The sequence below is a fragment of the Triticum aestivum genome, chromosome 3D (genome assembly GCF_018294505.1).
Source record: "Triticum aestivum cultivar Chinese Spring chromosome 3D, IWGSC CS RefSeq v2.1, whole genome shotgun sequence".
Lineage (NCBI taxonomy): Eukaryota > Viridiplantae > Streptophyta > Magnoliopsida > Poales > Poaceae > Triticum > Triticum aestivum.
This window is the reverse complement of record NC_057802.1, coordinates 320,762,643-320,784,154: the sequence shown is the minus strand read 5'-3', so window position 1 is coordinate 320,784,154 and position 21,512 is coordinate 320,762,643. Positions and strand designations below refer to the sequence as shown.

Genomic DNA, 21,512 nt, shown 5'->3' with positions numbered 1-21,512 from the left:
TGCCACCTGTTTAGTGTCTAATTACCATATATGTGAATTATGCAATGCCATCTTGTTGCAAGACATTATATATGTGAATTATGCAATGTTATCTTGTTGCAAGGCATTATGTATGTGAATTATGCAATGCCATGCTGTTTAGGCAAGCGTCATATATGTGAATTATATCATGCCGTCCTTTTTTTGTATTTCTCATTGCTTTTGTCGACAATGTTTGTATATTCAACTGCTCTTCCTGTGCATCAGCCATTTGAATTGGTGATGGAGAAATCTGGAGTGAAAACAAGGTCTTCAGAGCAGACAATGCTACCTGCTGAAGCAGATATCTTGCTGGTTACAGATAGCTCTTCAGAGGAGGATTCAGAGGCAGATGACCAGTCCTATTATCCCCCTGAGGTGTATGCTCAAACTTGGCAGGGTTATATTACTCATATAATGCATATGTTGTATTGCAATGCTTAGTTTTTACATCATATACACAATATTGAATGCCATCTCCTTAGTTGACACATCATATATGCGATTGCCCTCTGCTCACTTCCTTAGTATATAAATCATATATTTGAATTATGTCATGCCATGATGTTTACATAGACAGCATGTATCTGAATTATGGCATGCCAACCCATTTTCTAAAGACATAATATAGTTATATCATCTCATCCTGTTTACATAGTCATCATATTTTAAATTATGTCATTCTATCCGTGAATTATATCATGCCATCATGTTTCCATCGACGGCATGTTTGTGATTTATGGCATGCCAACCACTTTAATAGACACATCGTATAGTTATATCATGTCATCCTGTTTACATAGTCATCATATTTTGAAGTATGTCATTCTATCCTGTTTAGTTAGCCATCATACATGTGAAATTGTGTCATGCTATCCTGTTTAATTAGCCATCATATATGTGAAATTATGTCCTGCTATTCTGTTTGCTTAGACAACATAAATGTGAATTATTTCATGCCCTGTTTTCTTCCCTACTATCCATTGCACCTGTCTATCTTACAATGTCTGTACATTCAATTACTTTTCTTGTTTATCAGCCATTTCAATTGGAGGGAGTGATGGCAGTATCTGTGGGAGTAAAAACACGGTCTTCAGAAAAGATCGTGCTACCTGTCGATGCAGATAGAACCACGGTTGTACTTGCCCAAGAACCAGCCCCACCACACATAACCCACACTCATGCAGATTGTACCCCTACCCAGTTGGACAGAGAACCAGCTACACCCCTTCTAACCCCAACCCCAGCAGATAGACACCCAGTTCCCGTTGACACAGCACCGTCTCCACCACAGAGCACCCAAACACGAGCAGTTAGTAAGGCAACTGCAGTGCCCAAATCACGAGGACCACCACTCCGAACCCGAAGTCAACGCTTAAAGCAGAAGAAGAATTGTTCTCAGGTCAGGTTCCGTAGCTATGGTTCATACTACTTTGCTCTTGCATCACTGTATTTACTGATACCAACTAATTTCAAATTTGAAGGATGCAATTGAAACTCCAATGGCGCAACAGGTATGTTTTAAACCTGTTTCTTCAACGTGTTTGGCTGTTTGCTGTTGTAACTTGCTCTATGTTGATTTCAGTTTCAATTGAATAAACAGTTATGTTCTCATGCCATGCACATTACAAGTGTTGTTATTGCTGTGTAGTTTCCCACACTTATATTCTGTCTATGCTGCTTTGTCTTAAATAGATATGATTCGAACTGTATCTATCTTGATTTGGCAACATAAACTAGAATGATATAGACCATACAGTGACCATACTACATAGATATATGTTTGTTTCATGCTGTTATCCTGTCCACCTTACTACTGAACTGGTTTACCAAAATGAGTTTCATATACTACATTGTAAACCTGAGATGTGTTTGTTTGTTTCTCTTTTAGAACGCGGATAAAATATTGGAGAAGAGTACCCTGTTATGCAATGGTAAAGGAAGTAATGCAGATAAGGTTCAAGATAGTGAGACATCCCTGTTGGTCTCCAAGAAAGCTGATAAAAACTATATTGAAGACACTGAGACAACCCCAAAGTCCTGTCTTGATGTAGTGTTCGAGTTACTGGCTACCACTGCTGGCACCAGCTCTTCGAACTCGTTGCCTGAATCAGTTCGGCTTCTTGAGTCTCAACTTCAAGTTGAAAGACATCGATTAGATGTTATGCGACAGGAATCCGAAGGACTGAGGAAGTCCCTGCAGAATTCAGATGCATACTTTCTGGTGCAACAGCAAGCGCTGGAGGACTTAAGCGCCAAACAAGAGAAAGTTAATAAGCTTGCTAAGCATCTTGCCAGCATTATGGGTACCCAGCATATTGTTTCTTGAGCTCTTCTGAAGTGGTTTCAGTTCTGGACTTGTTTTGCTGCGGCGTTTATATGCTGCTGTGTTCCCTATATTGGCACCGGTGGCGAACTTTGATGCCCAGTGGATGTAATATGTGTAATAGCCATGATAGCCTAGTGTAAGTTGCTTGCTTATTTATTTCCTTGTTGTCTTGTTTATTTGTTTGCTTGTAGTCAGTGCAGTTCTTTTTCTGCGGTTTGCTAGTGGACGCAATAACCTATTTTTTAAAACTAGGCCACAATAACCATGGGCTAATATTTTCCTACGGGCCGTAGAAAACAGTGGGCTTTCTACGGGCCGTAGAAACAGCGGGCCTTCTACGGGCCGTAGAAACAGTGGGCCTTCTACGGGCCGTATCATCAATGGGCCTTATATGGGCCGCATGATCGATTGGACAAACATGGGCCAAACAGACCGCATTCTGGCCGTAAACGGGCTAGAGTTGGAATCGTCCGTTCATGGGCCGACCATAACGGGCCATCGTTAATAGGCCGTATTTGATGACGCTATGAAAATGGCCCAACATATTAACGGACCACAAACGAGCCGACTGTAACCACGGGCTGAATTTGGCCCACAAGCAGAAAATGACAGTAACGGGCCTAAGTAAACAAATGCTGGAAAATAGCCCAAGAATAAATGGGCTCTGAGAAGGCCGAAAGATAACATGGGCTGGAAACGGCCCAATGGAATAACGGGCCGTTAATGGGTATAAAGTGATACACTGTTCTTTACGGGCCAGTTTCACCACGGGCCGTTAATGGGTGTAAAGTGATACACTGTTCATTACGGGCCAGTTTCACCACGGGTCGTTAATAGGCCAAGAGTTACATAGGGCCTCATATGGGCCGAAAGACGTCATGGGCCATACATGGGCCAGAAGTGAATACGGGCTGGAATCATATTGGATGGCCCAGATGACGCTACTGGGCCTAATTCGAATAGGGCGTAATGGGCCTTGGGTTAGTGGGCTGTAAATGGGCTATATGTGAATAGGCCGTTAACAGGCTTTCCATGGACCGGCCTGCCACCTTTTGACCAAGTCAAACGGGCCGGCCTTTTCACAGGAATGGGCCTCTGTTGGGCCGTGCCACATGTCGACGTATCATAGGCGCCTTCTGTCCAATGAGTGGATGACATCTGTCCCAGCGATGAGCCGACACGTGTTTCCTCCAGCCAATGATGATTTTACATGTGGAAAATCCCCATTGGTCGGGGCTATTAACGGGTTATCGGATCCAAAACCCGACCCGATAGCTTAACGGTGTTCCGTTACGGTGGATGCCACGTGTCGGTCACCCTTGACGAAAGCACTTCTGTGACGCGCGATTTATCGTCATGGAAGTGGACACTTCCGTGATGATAATTTTGGTAATGTCATGGAACACTTCTACGACAACACAGGTATGACTATCTTGATTCTGTCATAAATTTGTCATGGATGTACATGCATGACAAAAAACGCGACCTACTGTGACAAACACGTATCATCACGGAAGTGTATTTTTTTGTAGTGTAGGGGGTCCCAAGCTATGTGTCATGGATTGATGGGTAACAGGAGACAGGGGACACAATGTTTACCCAGGTTTGGGCCCTCTCTATCGAGGTAATACCCTACTTCCTGCTTGATTGATCTTGATGAATATAGGGTTACAAGAGTTGATCTACCTCGAGATCATATGTTGTGGTCTAAGACCTAAGGGTATGATGAGTAATGTCATAATAATCTACCAACTAGCCTGGCCTTGGCTTATATAATGCACCAGAGGCCTAGGATAACAAGAGTCCTAGCCGAATACGTGGGTGGAGAGGAGTCCTTGTCTTGATCACCAAGTCTTGTGGAATACTCCTTGCATGCGGCATGGGCTGCCCGAAGTGGCCCATGAGTGAACCGCCATGGGGGTCCTCGGCCCGATCCACCTAGTCGGGAGACGATGTGGTGAGTACCCCCTAGTCCAGGACACCGTCAGTAGCCCCCTGAACCGGTCTTCAAGTTGGGGACGCTCCTCGATCCTTCTGAACTGTTCTTAATCTTCGGTCGTCGGTCTTGAAAACAGGTTCAACAAATCTTCTCATCTTCGATCTTGGGGATCGCCGAAGTAAATCCGAAGAGTTTACACGTCGGGTATCCGAGGAGCCCCTTTAAGTTATCGGCCTTTATCAATGCCTTGCAAATGGATGTAAACACTGCATTCTTGAATTGATTTCTGGAAGAAGAGTTGTATATGATGCAACCTGAAGGTTTTATCGATCCAAAGGGTGCTAACAAAGTGTGCAAGCTCCAGCGATCCATCTATGGACTGGTGCAAGCATCTCGGAGTTGGAATAAATGTTTTGATAGTGTGATCAAAGCATATGGTTTTATACAGACTTTTGGAGAAGCATGTATTTACAAGAAAGTGAGTGGGAGCTCTGTAGCATTTCTAATATTATATGTGGATGACATATTGTTGATTGGAAATGATATAGAATTTCTGGATAGCATAAAAGGATACTTGAATAAGAGTTTTTCAATGAAAGACCTCAGTGAAGCTGCTTATATATTGGGCATCAAGATCTATAGAGATAGATCAAGACGCTTAATTGGACTTTCACAAAGCACATACCTTGATAAAGTTTTGAAGAAGTTCAAAATGGATCAAGCAAAGAAAGGGTTCTTGCCTGTGTTACAAGGTGTGAAGTTGAGTCAGACTCAATGCCCGACCACTGCTGAAGATAGAGAGAAAATGAAATATGTTCCCTATGCTTCAGCCATAGGATCTATCATGTATGCAATGTTGTGTACCAGACCTGATGTGTGCCTTGCTATTAGTTTAGCAGGGAGGTACCAAAGTAATCCAGGAGTGGATAACTGGACAGCGGTCTAGAACATCCTAAAATACCTGAAAAGGACAAAGGATATGTTTCTCGTTTATGGAGGTGACAAAGAGCTCGTCGTAAATGGTTACCTCGATGCAAGCTTTGACACTGATCCGGATGACTCTAAGTCACAAACCGGATACGTATTTATATTGAACAGTGGAGCTGTCAGTTGGTGCAGTTCTAAGCAAAGTGTCGTGGCGGGATCTATGTGTGAAGCGGAGTACATAGCTGCTTCGGAAGCAGCAAATGAAGGAGTCTGGATGAAGGAGTTTCATATCCGATCTAGGTGTCATACCTAGTGCATCGGGTCAAATGAAAATCTTTTGTGACAATACTGGTGCAATTGCCTTAGCAAAGGAATCCAGATTTCACAAAAGAACCAAGCACATCAAGAGACGCTTCAATTCCATCCGCGACCAAGTCAAGGAGGGAGACATAGAGATTTGCAAGATACATACGGATCTGAATATTGCAGACCCGTTGACTAAGCCTCTCTCACGAGCAAAACATGAGCAGCACCAAGACTCCATGGGTGTTAGAATCATTACTGTGTAATCTAGATTATTGACTCTAGTGCAAGTGGGAGACTGAAGGAAATATGCCCTAGAGGCAATAATAAAGTTGTTATTTATATTTTCTTATATCATGATAAATGTTTAGTATTCATGCTAGAATTGTATTAACTGGAAACTTAGTACATGTCTGAATACATAGACAAACAGAGTGTCACTAGTATGCCTCTACTTGACTAGCTCGTTGAATCAAAGATGGTTAAGTTTCCTAGCCATAGACATGAGTTGTCATTTGATTAACGGACCCATTCCGTTAGCTTAGCATTTGATCGTTTAGTATATTTCTATTGCTTTCTTCATGACTTATATATGTTCCTATGACTATGAGATTATGCAACCCCCGAATACCGGAGGAACACTTTGTGTGCTACCAAACGTCACAATGTCACTGGGTGATTACAAAGGTGCTCTACAGGTGTCTCCGATGGTACTTATTGAGTTGGCATAGATCGAGATTAGGATTTGTCACTCCGATTGTCGGAGAGGTATCTTTGGGCCCTCTCGGTAATGCACATCACTATAAGCCTTGCAAGCAATGCAACTAATGAGTTAGTTGCGGGATGATGTATTACGGAACAAGTAAAGAGACTTGCCGGTAACGAGACTAAACTAGGTATTGAGATACCGACGATCGAATCTCGGGCAAGTAACATACCGATGACAAAGGGAACAACGTATGTTGTTATGTGGTTTGACCGATAAAGATCTTCGTAGGATATGTAGGAGCCAATATGAGCATCCAGGTTCCGCTATTGGTTATCGACCGGAGACGAGTCTCGGTCATGTCTACATAGTTCTCGAGCCCGTAGGGTCCGCACGCTTAACGTTCGGTGACGATCGGTAATATGAGTTTATGTGTTTTGATGTACCGAAGGTAGTTCGGAGTCCCGGATATGATCACGGACATGACGAGGAGTCTCGAAATGGTCGATACATAAAGATCGATATATTGGATGACTATGTTTGGAGATCGGAAGGGTTCCGGGCAAGTTCACAGAAATACCGGAGTATCGGGGGGTTACCGGAACCCCCCGGGGAGTGTAATGGGCCTATTGGGCCTTAGTGGAGAAGAGGAGGGCGGCCAGGGCAGGCCGCATGCCCGCTCCCCCTCTAGTCCGAATTGGACAAGGAGGGGGCGGCGCCCCCCTTTCCTTCCCCCTCTCTCCTCCTTCCCTCTCTCCTAGTCCTACTCTTGGAAGGGTTGGAGTGCTACTCCCGGTGGGAGTAGGACTCCCCTTGGGGCGCGCCTAGGAGGGCCGTCCCCTCCCCCTCCTCCACTCCTTTATATACGGAGGAGGGGGGCACCCCATAGACACACAAGTTGATCAGTTGATCTTTTAGCCGTGTGCGGTGCCCCCCTCCATCATAATCCACCTCGGTCATATTGTAGCGGTGCTTAGGCGAAGCCCTGCGTCGGTAGCATCATCATCACCGTCATCATGCCGTCGTGCTGACAGAACTCTCCCTTGAAGCTTTGCTGGATCGTGAGTTCATGGGACGTCACCGAGCTGAACGTGTGCTGAACTCGGAGGTGCCGTGCGTTCGGTACTTGGATCGATCGGATCGTGAAGGCGTACGACTACATCAACCGTGTTGTGCTAACGCTTCCGCTTTCAGTCTACGAGGGTACGTGGACAACACTCTCCCCTCTCGTTGCTATGCATCACCATGATCTTGCGTGTGCGTAGGATTTTTTTTTTGAAATTACTACGTTCCCCAACAGTTTTTCCCTTGAATAGGAAAGGGTGATGCAGCAAAGTAGAGTAAGTATTTCCCTCAGCTTTTGAGAACCAAGGTATCAATCCAGTAGGAGACAACGCGCAAGCCACCGAATACCTGCACAAACAAACACCAGGTTGTACCCAACGCAATAAAGGGTGGTCAATCCCTTCATGGTTATTTGCAACATGAGATCTGATAAAGATGGATAAATGGTAAAGTAATATTTTTGGTATTTTTGGTTTATGGAACAGAAAGTAAAAGATTGCAAAGAAATTAAATAGGAAACTGAAATTGTAGATTGGAAACTTATATGATGGAAAATAGACCCGGGGGGCATAGGTTTCACTAGAGACTTCTCTCAAGATAGAAATTATTACGGCGGGTGAACAAATTACTGCCAAGCAATTGATAGAAAAGAGCAAAGTTATGACGATGTCTAAGGCAATGATCATGAATATAGGCATCATGTCCGTATCAAGTAGACTGAAACGATTCTGCATCTACTACTATTACTCCACACATCGTCCGACTCCTGCCTGCATCTAGAGTATTAAGTTCATAAGAACAGAGTAACGCATTAAGTAAGATGACATGATGTAGCGGGATAAACTCAAACAATATGATGAAAACCCCATCTTGTTATCCTCGATGGCAACAATACAATACATGTCGTTTCCCCTTCTGTCACTAGGATCGAGCACAACAAGATTGAACCCAAAGCTAAGCACTTCTCCCATTGCAAGAAAAACCAATCTAGTTGGCCAAACCAAATCGATAGTTCGAAGAGACTTGCAAAGATATTAAATCATGCATATAAGAATTCAGAGAAGATTCAAATAATATTCATAGATAAGCTGATCATAATCCACAATTCATCGGATCTCGGCAAACACACCGCAAAAGAGTATTACATTGAATAGATCTCCAAGAACATCAAGGAGAACTTTGTATTGAAAATCAAAGAGAGAGAGAGAGAGAGAGAGAGAGAGAGAAAGCCATCTAGCTACTAGCTATGGACCCGTAGGTCTGTGGTAAACTAGTCACGCTTCATTAGAGAGGCAATGGTGTTGATGTAGAAGCCATCTGTGATCAAATCCCCCTCCGGCAGGACGCCGGAAAAGGCCCCTAGATGGGATCTCACGGGTACAGAAGGTTGCGGCGGTGGAAAAGTGATTTCGTGGCTCCCCTGGAAGTTTTTGGGATATTTGAGAATATATAGGAGGAAGATCTAGGTCAGGGGTCACCGAGGGGCCCACAAGGTTGGGGGCGCGCCCTCCACCCTTGTGGCCGCCTAGTGACTCTTCTGACTTGCACTCCAAGTCTCCTGGGCGTCTTCTGGTCCAAGAAAAATCATCGTGAAAGTTTTATTCCGTTTGGACTCCGTTGGTATTCCTTTTCTTCTAAACAAGGAAAAACAAGAACTGACACTGGGCTCTAGGTTAATAGGTTAATCCCAAAAATCATATAAAATAGCATATTAATGCATATAAAATATCCAAAACAGATAATATAATAGCATGGAACAATAAAAAATTATAGATATGTTGGAGACGTATCACATACACATCAAGTTTTTCGCTAACGGCGAGCCCAGCCCTGGCGCGTGGAGACATTGAGGGGAAGGCGGTGTGCTTGGTGTTGGCGGCGCATGGAGAGAAGGCGGCATGCCTGGGCCAACAACACCTGGAGGGATGGTGCCATCGCGGAGGAGCGACAGTAGGGGAGGACCGGAGGAGGTGGGGACTGGGGTGCGGAGTGTAGAGAGGCCGGCGTCAGAGTGCAGAGAGGACGGCGGCGGACATGTCTTGATGCAGCGTGCATCCTGCTGTCCCTCGTCACTTCCCTCATGCTCCATCCAGAACAACCGCAAAGAGAGACGAAAGGGGAGGGGCAGACGTGTTGCGGCTAGTTTTTTTTATGATAGGTGTTGGGGATATAACCCCTAGATATGACCCGCCCAGGAGGGGCCGGGTCATGCCCTTGATAGTTCATTATGAAGAACTCCATGGAAGCCCAAGGCGTGAAGATGGCGACTCGCGGAGGCAAGCCTGGATAAGGCCCAGAACAAGGGCCCGTGAGCCTCCATGTGATAACTTGTACCGTAAGATAATGATTAGTTACAAACCGAGCCGGTTACGATGTATGAGCCGACCGGGACTCTGTAAGCCGCCTTGCCTCAACCTGTGTATATAAAGGTGAGACCCGGCAGCGGGATAGGTCAAGAAACAACTCATCGAGAACTAGGTCAAGCGTATTCGCTCCCTGATAATCGAAACCCAAGCAATACAACCCAAAGCAGGAGTAGGCTTTTACCTCGTTGAGAGGGGCCGAACCTCGGTAAAACTCTATGTGTCCTTTGTCCTGTTTAACCCCTTCAAGCTAACCTAGTTGCGATGGCTCCACACCTAAGTCATTTTACTAGGACATCTGCTATGTTAAGTCCACGACAATAGGCGTGTGTCTAGGGTTTGGCGATCGTTGGAGATGAGGAGGCTGGGGGTTCCATCGATAGGGGGTGGATCGAGAGAAGCTTTTTTTGGGCATCGGAGATTATGGAAAGAGCATGATTCATCGGTTCATGTTTGAGCATCGGAGGTGTGACATGGAAAGAGCGAAAAGATTGATTACGATGCGATTTGATTGTTCTTGTTTATGAAAGCTTTTTTGGACTCGATGGAAGGATGGAAGGGTTGGTATGCGATATGTTTTGTATGGAAGGTTTTATATGGATGGTTCGATATGATTTGATTGGTGTCTTATATGAAAGGGTCAGTTTTTCTAGGCATGGGACGTGTGGATCTGGTGATGAATAAAAACCGATGGTGGTTTTCGGAGGAAGAAAATCCGTGGGAGGGAGATCGCGGGGTATGGCCATATCGATCGAAGGGACAGACCAAACGAAGCGAAACTAAACTACAAGGAACTGCTCCATTAAAAATAGAGATTCGCTAAAAAAATAATTTAATACTACCTGAGGCTAATTAGATACGGAATTGAACGAAATTTGAGGAGAAAAAGGGGGAACCGGTGCTGCAAAACAGGAAAAGGCAACGGACAGGTCGGAAAAAGAAAACAAAAGGAAAGAAGTGGGAGAAGGAGGAGGGAAGGAAGCAAAGCAAATATACTAAACCGATCGAGAGGGCAACACGTAACGTCCGATCCGATACTTAACACGGGAGCCCATCCTTCCATCGACCCGCGCCTCCTTTTGCCACGGCCCGCGCGCACCGGTCACACATGGCTGAGACCCCCCGTGCCCCGCCGCCACTGAGGCCTCCGCCGCCCGTTCCGCTGCCCGACACGCCGCCTCGGCCGGATTCGTCGCCTTCCACGCCCGGCGAGGACTACCACACGCCGACGCCCTCGCTGGACGAGGCGCGCGAAGAAACGCCACCGTGGCCGCAAGAAACCAACGGCAACGGGAGAGCGGCCAGCAAGAGCCCGGCCCTCTCGCCCGTGCGCCTCCCCTCGCCGCACCGCCTGCTGCCGCCCAACTCCCCCACCGGCAACGGCGACGACGGTGCCTCCGCCGGGCATGCGCCGGTGCCGGGCCGCCGCCCGCAGCTCCGCCTTGCGCCCGGCCTCGTCCGGACGCCGTCGGAAGGGTCCGTCGCCAAGTCTCCCTCGCCATCGCCCTCTTCGTCGCTGACGCCGCCATCGCCTCTAACCCTGGGTCCCACAATCACAACCAACAACAAGAGCGCCCAGAGCACGCCGAAGCGCACGGAGGCATGGAAGCCGCCGGCCACGGGGATCGCGGTGCAGTTCGACCCTGTCGAGGAAGCCGTCACGTCGCCGCTGCAACTCGGCAAGCCCCGAATCGACCGCCATCGCGCCACTACGATGGCGGCAGCAGAGAACGGAGGCGGGCCCAACACGGTGCCTCGCGACGTGGCGGCGGTGGCCGCGGTCGGGGAGAGGAGGCCACTGTCGGTGGCGCTGCGGCTGGCCACGGCGGTGCTCAGCTTGGCGTCCTTCGCGGTGATGGCCAGCGCCCGGACGTCCGGCTGGGACGGCGATCACTTCGATCGCTACGATCAGTACAGGTCAGTGATCACCTGCTTACAGTACATGATTCTTTCCCCCCTGCATTTAGTTCGGATATGTCCGGCCGGGTTTTGACGGTTAGAATGACTTCTTTGCTCTTCTTTTTAATTAACGAAGCAGTTACCTTGGAGTAAGTATCTGGCCCCTTTAATTTCTGGTTAATTTGTTCGATACATCACCACGATAAAACAGTAGCATCCTACATTCCTCTATTCGAATTCAGAATTCACCTTGGATTGTATTTGTTGATGAAAAAAAAACAGAACGTGCCAATTACTCTTGGCATCCCTGGTATAGGTTCAGAACAACACCCAAATAAGCGAGGCGGGGCAATTGCTCAGCAAGCACTCCAGCACCACCGCAGTCCCTGAACCTGAATTCATGATGGCCACTACTAGGCACCGGTGCGCCGGCCCAACTTTGGGCCGGTCGTACCAGCAGCGTCCGATTAAACAACCCATAGCCGTACGATTCTCTCCTTTTCTTTCACCAGGCGTCTTCTTTCTTAAAAAAAAAAACTTCCAACGCGCTGCCATGGATGAGCGATGCGCCCAGCCTGAAAGTACCGCCCCGGTGCGCTCGCCTGTAGCCGCCCTCCCCGCCGGTCGTCGTCGTCACCGCCGGCCGCAGTTGTTTCCGCCGGCCGCCGTCATGGTGGAAGCAAAAAGAAAAGCTGGATCCAGCTAAAACAGAACATGGTGGAAGCAAAATTTGAAGTTGTTTCCAGTAAAAAATTATGGTGGTAGCAAAATAATTTGCTGGATCCAAACTTCTGATGATGCATGTGCTAGCAGTCAGGGTGGCTGGCTGCATCATCTCTGCGTCTCCAGCTCGCCGGGTTCGAGTGCAAGCAGCAAAAAATCTGGAAGCAACAAAAATCTTCCAGCAAAAAACTTCACCCCAGGTCGAAGTCCGGTGGTCGGTTGAAGCAAAATCAAAAAATGCTTCTAGCAAAAACAAACTTAGGTGCCAACAAAAACGACATGAGCATTTGAGAGCTCTGCAACCGATGAAGCAAAAAATTATCTTGGTTCCAGCAAAAAAATACACCGGTTCCAGCAAAAACAAAAAATTGGTTCAGCAAAAAATGCATCAGCAAAAAATTGCCACCCTCTCTTGCAGCTCCCCCAGCAGCCGGTTGCAGCTCCGGCGTGCATGATTGCAGCTCCCGATGTTCGAACGGCGTTGGATACAACACTCCTTGCTGCTCGATGTAGCTTCCCCGGCGAGGCACCGACCTTGTAGCACATACACCAGCTGGTTGCAGCAGACAGGGGCACCAGTTCCAGCAAAAAACGAAGATGTTCATAAAAAACGAATGAGGATGTAGCAAAAAACAAAGGGGTTGTAGCAAAACAAAATGGTGGATCCAGCAAAAAAAATATCGGTTCCAGCAAAGCCCCTCGGTTCCAGCACAAACTCGCCGCTGTCGGGTGCAGCTTGGCCATGGCGACCGAAGCACCTGGCTGCGACGGCTATGGAGAGGGCGCGTGTCCAGCTGCCGACGGAGGCAGACAAGGCGACGAGCATCACAGCCGTGGAGAGGTAGGAGCCGTACGAGCACCATGGAAGGAGCTGCTCGCCGGGGGATGGTCATGCCATGACTGAGGAGATTGGGATTGGGAAGAGAGACTTGAGGGGAACGAATGGCTGTAGTGTGTTCTGAAGAGATAAGATGAAGAGGTAGGCGGTGGAAAACTAAAGCGAGCTACGCGGCGAAGCTTCGGCCGGCGCGCCGTCTTCAAACGTTTTCCATTCATGATCGTGGCTTTTGCCAGCAGAGTTCTTGGCTTCCTCATCTTCTTGGGAGGAAAAGTAACCTCCCAATTGCATGGCATGTCAGGTACGCCCTGGCGGTGAACGTGATCGTCTGCGCCTACTCAATCGCGCAATCGCTGGGTGAGATCCGCCGTCTGGTCGCGGCGAGGTTTATTTACAGGAGCATGTCAAGCTACTACTTCAGCCTGTTCCTTGATCAGGCAAGCGAAACGTTCACACCCAACAATCGAGTTGCTCTGCCATTTCTTGCCTCATCATCGTCTTCCTGGCTCTGCTGCAGGTCCTGGCGTATCTCCTCATGTCCGCGTCGTCGGCTGCCGCGTCGCGCAACGATCTGTGGGTGTCGAGGTTCAGTCAGGACGCCTTCAACAGGAAGATCACCAGCTCGGTGTGGCTGTCCTTCCTTGCCTTCATAGCGCTCGCCGCAAGCTCGCTCATCTCCACGGCTAATCTCTTCAGCATGGTCTAATTATGATAGATACGGTTCATCCCTTTCCCTCTCCCTTTGGGGATGTGGACTGTGGAGTAACTGCCGGCGTTCTTCATGTAAATTTTGCATTTATATTGTCACAAATCATACGATCGACTGATACCGTACGTTGTTCTCGGTCCTGACCTCTGACTCGTCAGAAAATCCCTTGTAAAGAGGTTCATGTAGTGCTCGAATTAAGTTTTTCAATGTCAAGTAGAATAGCCATAGTGCTACTCCACTTGTACTACTCGAGTACTGCCTTGTAAACTAATATAAGAGCGTTTAGACTCTTATATTAGTTTACAGAAGGAGTACTTGTCAGTAGTCACTGTGTACTCAATGGTGACAGAGGCTTACAACTTGAATGTACACATTTTTCTTTTTCATTCAAAACCGCCATCTTACATGTAAAATCTCAGTGCCATACAAATACATGGACATGATCTTTTTTCAGTTGTCAAGTTGAACATGGTTCACTCTGCTGAGCCAAATGGAGTGCAGAATCATGTGGAAGAGATCATACCTGAGGGGCCTGGCGTGCCACAAGAAGTGCCTTTGGAGCCGCTTGACACAGTCGTGCATGGCCACGTACCTCCGGAGCGAGATCCCCTGGAGTATCTTCTTGAGGTCCGGTATGTCCTTCTCCGCGACCACCACTGAGAAGGCGCTCCAGTCGAGCACGTCGCTGAAGGGGAGCACGAAGTTGTCGGCGATGATCACCGGCACGCACTCGTAGTACAGGGCCTCCACGATCCTGGGGCTGTTCACCTCGTACCCCATGGGGCACAGGCAGAACCTGCTGTTCTTCATGTGGTCGATGTAGGTCATCGTCCTGGAGACCCTACCGGGGAGGAGAGCGTACACCCTCATGTCCTCGTCCTGCCCCTTGCCCCAATGCTGGAGGAGGACCGGCCTGACCCTGCCGTGCACGTTGCCCGCGAAGAAGGCGAGGATGTGCCGCCGGGAGATGGGGAGCCCGCCGACGTACCGGAGGGGCCGCTTGGGCGTCCTGATGGTCGTCTCCGGGAGAGACACGTCCTTCCCGGGCGTGAAGATCCCCTCCGAGCTGTCGGCGTTGCACAGCGCCTTGATGCTGTTCCTGGACAGGTCGCGGTGCGCCGTGGTCGTGTAAGGTCCCTGCAACCAAATTCAGAACCACTCCAGTAAAATCGTACTGCGATACGAAAATGTTAGAGTCATCCAGATGATTTGATTACCCAATCGTGGCAGGCGACGAGGAAATGGTCGGCGCCTCTGGTGCGGTTCCAGAAGGGGTACTTGGCGGCGAGGCCCTTGACGAAATCTCTGAGGTAGACGGCCAGTGGGCGCAGGTTATGCGAGTCCGGCACGTAGAGCGAGAGCCTGAGGTTCTGCGAGCTGTAGGGCAGGTAGAAGAGGTGCGCCTTGGCGGCGTCGGCGACGACGAACGGCCTGCTCTTCTTGAGGAGCTTCATGAACCAGCCCTCGGACGCGTAGATGCCGCTGAGGGGAGGGGTGTGGAAGATGGGCCGCCGACCGTCCTGGTAAATGTAAACTTTGAGTATCCGTTCCATCAGTTGGTAGCTCCTGGATGATGATCACATTTTTGCTACAATTAAATTATGATGCGTTTAGTCACTCACTGAATTACGTAGTAAGAAAATGTAGAGATTTATGTTGAGCATGTCTGTGCTAGTAGTACCTCTTGAACTGGGAGACGTTCTTGAAGAGGGGCGCGTACAGGTCGGGGTCGGCGGCGGCGACCGGCTCGGCGGCCATTATCTCCTTCTTGGCGTACCTCAGCGCCTCCTCCGGCGCCATCCTCCAATACGACGGCTGATCACCACGACACAGAACGAAAATAGACAACACCGTTACTTTCAATCCCCAACCTGCATGCGGGCACCGTACGTACCTCTCGTTTTCGAGGCGTCGCCGCGGACGTAGCTGGTTTTGGAGGCGGCGGGGACGGCGGTGGAGGTGACACCGTAGCTAATGTTGGATGTGGCGGCGGCGTCGAGCTCGCGGCGGACAATTCTCCCGTGTGCCTTGTGGTGGACACGCTGGGGGACAATGGCAGCGAGAAGGTGAGGAACGCGGTGGCCGCGGCGGCGGCGAGGGCCGCGGCGCGACAGCAGGAGGCGGATATCATCGTGCCGCCATGGCGGGGACGCCGACCTCGCGACGAGGCCGGAGATTGTGCCGCGGTGGCGGCGAGGTGCGATGGCGGCATTGGGGGATTGTAACGGAGGGCATGGAGGGAAGTCAGGGAAGGCCCCGCAGCAGGAAATGGGAGGCCGAGAAACAAATCTTATAGGGGCGAGACACCTCTAATTTAGCCGCGAAATCTGCATGCCAATTACACACGCGCGCATGGAGTTAATTAGCGTAAACCTTTTAGTATTTTTAATAAATATCCTATCCTTGAAGGGAGTAGCAAAATTTACATGTGCTCCCCGAGGGGAGAGAGGAAAAATAGAGGTTTTGCCTCATGGAGAGACTCCTCACGTTGGATCCCGAAAGGGCGACATCAAACACTTGGCTCCTGCCAGTCTCCAGTTGTCCATCTGGGGTCTAACTGTGCCCACGATGCACGTCATCGGGGATATCTTGGCGTCGAAAATTATCTTGTTCCGTTCTAGCCACAGAGTCCACACGATCAGGACCATTTAGCGATCTAATCCCCTTGGAGTTGAGCGCTGTAGTCGCAGAGACAATGTCGTCCCAGAAGGCCAGAGAGGAGTCTCTGGGGCTCCAAGATGCAGGGTTTAGCGTGCTGCAACCATGCCAGCGTGAGGCCCACCGTATTCCACCGGAGTGCATACAGATGGCCAGTTTACTTTGCACTTCCCACCTGTCAGCTGTGGCCCTCCTGTGCCCAAAGGAATCGCCTGCAAACTTTGTCCACGTCCCTGTAGAACCCCGCCGGCGCCTGAATTGCTGCGAGAGCGAAATTGGGGATCGTGCATAGGACAGAACGCACCACTGCTCTACGCCCTGCTTGGTTCATCAGTCTGCCCTTCCAGCCAGCAAGCTTCGCTCTGATGCGATCAAACACGAACTTCTTTCTTCAGGCGGCCCAAGGTGATCGGGAAGCCCACTAATTTGCCAAAACCTCCTTAAGAACTGCTTGTAAATTGATGTTCTGACAGCAGATGGGTGCAACAGATGATTTGGCTGAGTTCATTTGCAACAGATGATTTGGCTGAGCTCATTTGCAGACCAGACGCCCCACCAAACAATTATAGCGTCATCAGCGTATAAACTGACACAGAATGTTAAAGCAATTTATCGAGAGGGGAAAAAGAGAATGGTAGCCTCCTTATATACAAACCAAACAGGCCATATCTCACCCCATCAAAACACACACACACACGCCATATCTCACATTAAGATTGTATATGTAGGGACAGGTACTAGAAAAAACATGGGTCATTATCTCCTTGGCGCCATCCTCCAAATCCAATACCTTCCGTCCGTACTGCATACTACATCTTCTAGCTTTTGGGATGATTCTATCCCTGGTTTTATACTTTTATTTCTCAATTACTTGTACATGACATGGCTATTGTTTGAGGAATAAAACATATTGCTGTCAAAAAAAAATCTATCTTGGCGGTACCCAAAGGACTTGCATGGAATGCAAACCCAGCAACAGCGATGCATGCAACTAGCCTTTTTCGACGAAATATTTGCGACTGGCTAGCTAGCTAACCATTTCTGCACTACTTGACTTCAGGCATTCCACGTTTCGAAGCTTCCGTGGACAAAGTCATAGCGGGCACCAATCAAATTCAGTGTGCCCTTGTTCAGTCTGTCCTTGACGAACGGGTACGACTTCAAATTTCTAAGGGAAAATTTGACGGCCTCCTGCACACACACCATGCAGAAATGCAAGATGAGCGTTTATCTGTCTACCATGGAACGTTAGTTAACTAACTAGTAGTACTAAAGATGAAAGGTGCCCCAAGGATAGTTCGTAAGTAGAGGGAAACCAGTGGTGCACAATTAGCCCACTATTCTGCTCAAAAGGAAATTAAAATGTTTTAAGCAATCGTACCTTTTCCAGCACGGTGCATTGGTCGTCAAAAGGCAACAACCTGTTTTCTCTCTGGACCTTCTTCTTGGCCTCCATACCGATCTTCACCCAGTCCTCAATGAAGTGGCTAAGTAACCAAACAAACAGTGAGCTCAATAAAAATTAGTGAGAGCACAAACTAATACTGAAGCCATGTTTTAGCCCACTCCTCTTAAGACTCGTTTGAGTAGGATAGGATCGGGTCCATCCTTCATCCTTGCCCATACAGTAATTCCTTATTTGTATCCCTTGTGTATATGTTTCTTTTTCTGTACATAATAAGTATGGAGACATTTACTTACTAGGCGTTAGGCCCTTCGTCCTTCAGTGAGAGTAGTTCCCTAATTCCACCACAGCGGCTGTGACCAATCACAACAATGCACTCAACCTGCCAAATGGATGTCCATCAAGTCCTTTCTGATGGAGAATATACCAATTTCCATAATTGGTAGTAAGCGCAAGTTTATGTCAGTTTATTGCTTGCCGAGACTATCCAGGGTATCCCTTTCGACACTTTAAGTGAGTGCAATATAACTAACGGAGTTCTACAGACCATACCAACTCCAAACGATATACTATGATCTGAAGCAATACTTTTCCATATTAGAATCATTTGACACATGATTAAATTTATAAACTGTCCTGATGATACTTATGGCTGGGTAGAATGGCTATAGCCACACATTGATTCGAGAGTTGCTATGAGAGAACATATATTGTTTATGCCTTAATTAGAGAGATAGTTTTTTTTCCCTAAGGAGAGTTTTCTTCTCTGGGCACATCATTCTCACAGTTTCAACTTTCTAGACTGGACCCGGCAGAACACAAATGTTAAACAACATTTGCAATTGACAAGATATATGCCCGTGAAAGAGAGCCTATTTTGCTTAAAGAGAAGAGCACACATATACCCATGGAGAGGGGCAAAATTCTTCTTTATTTTATTGGATCACATCTAGGGCAAATTAGAGATGCTACATGAAACAGAAACTATCTCCTTTTTAAAATGGAAGGCACAAGGCATGCCGAAGTCATTACCAGATTGACTAATTATCTAATTATCAATTTACCAACCAACCTTGCCACACTGGCATAAATAAATTAACTGCAAAATTGTATGAGACGGTTGTATTCCTGAATAGAAGTACACTTTCGTGTGTCAAGGATATTAAAAACCAGAAGGAAGAAGCAACCTTGAGGACAACCACGGCAAACTCGATGGCTGACCCGACGCTGCAGTGCCTTGTCTGCAACCAATATGCAAGTGCAGCTCAGTATACATCTCAAATAGACAAGCTAGAGTTACTAAATAGTCAATAATATAGAATGAAACATTGTACATAATAAAGAACCTTTTGATAGGCAGGAACCATTCCAGCAATATTTCGAACAGTGAAGGCCTCTCCTGGATTCAGTCCGAGGGTTATTGTTGGAGACACACGCGAGTCAGCACATGCAAACACCATGTACTGCAAGTAAGAATGAATTAAGAGTATTGTCAGCAGCAAGCACAAATGTATATCAGAAGCACATCAGCTGCAGCAAGTGTAATAGTTGCTCAATTGCCCAGAGGCGGTAAGTTGTTGCCATCAGGCACCCCTTCATGTAATTTAACCTTCAACCGAAACATAGGTACCGGCAAGTGAATCATGAAGGTCAGCCATACCCTGGGCCCAAACAGCAATCTTGCAAATGAGAAATCGCTACAGTATTTCTAGCAACTAAATAATTGTCCTTCGTAGCCGATGTTTCTTATCATCCTGGTTTATGTTATTCCTCCATCCGAAAATACTTGTCATCAAAATGGATAAAAAGGATGTATCTAGAACTAAAATACGTCTAGATACATCCCCTTTTATTTATTTTGGTGACAAGTATTTCCGGACGGAGGGAGTATATGTTTAGCTCCATGTACACTGCCGTATTCTGCAAGGCTAGCCCAGGCAGGTAATTACTGGGATATTAACATATCTCACGAATACATCCTTGGTTAAGGTTCCAAATTTACTGACAAACTTCACAAGTTGCAGAGCTAACGGAATGCTCGGTGGAGACAACATGTAGAGTACACTCAGTGGCAACTTTGAACAACAAAGTTGTTTTTCATAATTCATGTATGTATCAACCAGATGGCACATACCTTGGGGGACTGGTCCTTCCTAAGTGATTCAAAAAGCTTCGGGTTCTTGCTGCGATGGACCAATTGCCACCACAGAATAACAAATTCAATTCAGCACAAATCCATGTTGAATAAAGACACATAATTCTTTGGGCTTCAAGACATACTTGTACACATTCGTTCTGAAACGCTCGAAGCCGGTCTTCAGGCGCACGACAGCGTTCATACCCTGCAAAAATATGACCAGCCAACGCACGACGATCAGAAGTGACCGGCAACCACGGCCGTACGCTTGATGCATCAAGCAGATCCAAGGAGCAAAAGAGAGAGAGTTCGACCTTGTGAGCATGGGTGGTCACCGGGGGCCTTTGATGGTAGGGAGGGGTGTGATTGGGCTTCCGCTTGATGAGCGGCTCTGCGATTGGGTGCATTGGGTTCTCCCTTGGGGGTTTGGAGGGGAAACAGCAGCAGCACCCACCCATCTTGGATCGTCTCCGCGTGGTTTACTATAGGAGAAGGAGGGGAGGGGACTGAAGAACACCAAGGAATTGAGGAGATCCGCCGTCAGCTCGCTGCCTAAACCAGCCGCCGCCCGCCGGGAACGGAAGAGTTCGACAGATTTGGGAACGATGGAATTAAAACCCTTGCTCGTGGGATGACATGGATTCTATCTCTTCGTTTTTAGTACCAGATGCCTACCCCGATTCTTGTTTTAATCTGATGGAGATTAACATCCATCAGATTTGAACGGGTTCGGATAAATTTCAAGACTCTAAAATAAATGAATCTAGACTCTAAAATATGTCTATATACATCCGTATGTGGTAGTCCATTTGAAATCTTAAAAAAAATACTTAAAAAGGAGAGAATACAAAAGAAAGTATCGAGAATGTTTTTGATGATCCAATTGAAAACTCTAAAGAGTGAGAGGATCACGACTCCCTGGTTTTCTAAAGGTCAGTGTTGGGCGCCAGCGCGCCGGCCCAACAGTTCGGCCGGTCGCGTCCCATCCGTCGGATCCAGCGAGCTCCAACCGTCCGATCTATGTGTTGACTTTCCTATCTCCTTCTTCCTCTTCGTGCGCAGCGCAGGGGCTGCCCCTGTCGCTTGGATCTCATTCCGGCCGCCGGCCGCCACCCCCTCACCTGGAACTCCTCCCTCCACCGCCCCGCGCTGCTGCATGCCGCACTCGGCGCCAGTCGTCGCCCTTGTCCGGCGTCGCCTCCTGCGTTTCTCGCGTCCATGCATGCAACACCCTGTGTCTATGGTTGCAGCTCCGGTGGGAACGCTCGCAGCTCCAATGCACGACAGCCGTGCTCCGGTGGCGATGGTTCGTCGGACACATTGCCCCGGCGGCGGGCTCACTAAAAAATGCATCTCTCCTTGGGGTGCCACTAGCAGCAAAAATGCCACACGGTCGTAGCAAAAGAAACTGCCGGTTCCAGCAAAAAAATATAGCATATCCGACTCGCCCACCCCCGGCACCGCTCATGGCTTTCCCTCTCGCCGGTCGTCGG

General features: G+C 48.0%; 2 protein-coding genes across 2 annotated transcripts; both read right to left on the bottom strand.

Annotated features, from left to right (window-relative positions):
- Positions 1 to 13,528: 13,528 nt before the first annotated feature.
- On the bottom strand, positions 13,529 to 16,936 carry LOC123078642 (probable glycosyltransferase At5g03795). Its single transcript, XM_044501220.1, has 6 exons — positions 15,714 to 16,936; positions 15,501 to 15,634; positions 15,037 to 15,385; positions 14,343 to 14,956; positions 13,941 to 13,984; positions 13,529 to 13,812 (listed from the first exon to the last, which is right to left on the bottom strand). Exons 1-6 carry the CDS (start codon positions 16,029 to 16,031, stop codon positions 13,544 to 13,546), a joined length of 1,728 nt encoding a protein of 575 aa, XP_044357155.1. The 5' UTR covers positions 16,032 to 16,936; the 3' UTR covers positions 13,529 to 13,543.
- A 135-nt stretch (positions 16,937 to 17,071) lies between these two features.
- LOC123078641 (carbonic anhydrase, chloroplastic) lies at positions 17,072 to 20,727 on the bottom strand. Its single transcript, XM_044501219.1, has 8 exons — positions 20,334 to 20,727; positions 20,163 to 20,224; positions 20,017 to 20,065; positions 19,229 to 19,345; positions 19,070 to 19,123; positions 18,179 to 18,264; positions 17,859 to 17,964; positions 17,072 to 17,668 (listed from the first exon to the last, which is right to left on the bottom strand). Exons 1-8 carry the CDS (start codon positions 20,475 to 20,477, stop codon positions 17,534 to 17,536), a joined length of 753 nt encoding a protein of 250 aa, XP_044357154.1. The 5' UTR covers positions 20,478 to 20,727; the 3' UTR covers positions 17,072 to 17,533.
- Between the last annotated feature and the right edge of the window lie 785 nt (positions 20,728 to 21,512).

Excerpts from the sequence above, each read along its gene's own strand:
- LOC123078642 (XM_044501220.1), bottom strand. The coding sequence starts at position 16,031 with ATGCCGCCATCGCACCTCGCCGCCACCGCGGCACAATCTCCGGCCTCG. Across the intron at positions 15,386-15,500 it reads AACGTCTCCCAGTTCAAGAG|GAGCTACCAACTGATGGAAC; the intron begins GTACTACTAGCA and ends ATCATCATCCAG. Across the intron at positions 13,985-14,342 it reads TGGCACGCCAGGCCCCTCAG|GGATTTTCTGACGAGTCAGA; the intron begins GTATGATCTCTT and ends CCTCTTTACAAG.
- LOC123078641 (XM_044501219.1), bottom strand. The coding sequence starts at position 20,477 with ATGGGTGGGTGCTGCTGCTGTTTCCCCTCCAAACCCCCAAGGGAGAAC. Across the intron at positions 19,124-19,228 it reads TGGTTCCTGCCTATCAAAAG|ACAAGGCACTGCAGCGTCGG; the intron begins GTTCTTTATTAT and ends TATTGGTTGCAG. Across the intron at positions 17,965-18,178 it reads GACGAAGGGCCTAACGCCTA|CCACTTCATTGAGGACTGGG; the intron begins GTAAGTAAATGT and ends TTGGTTACTTAG.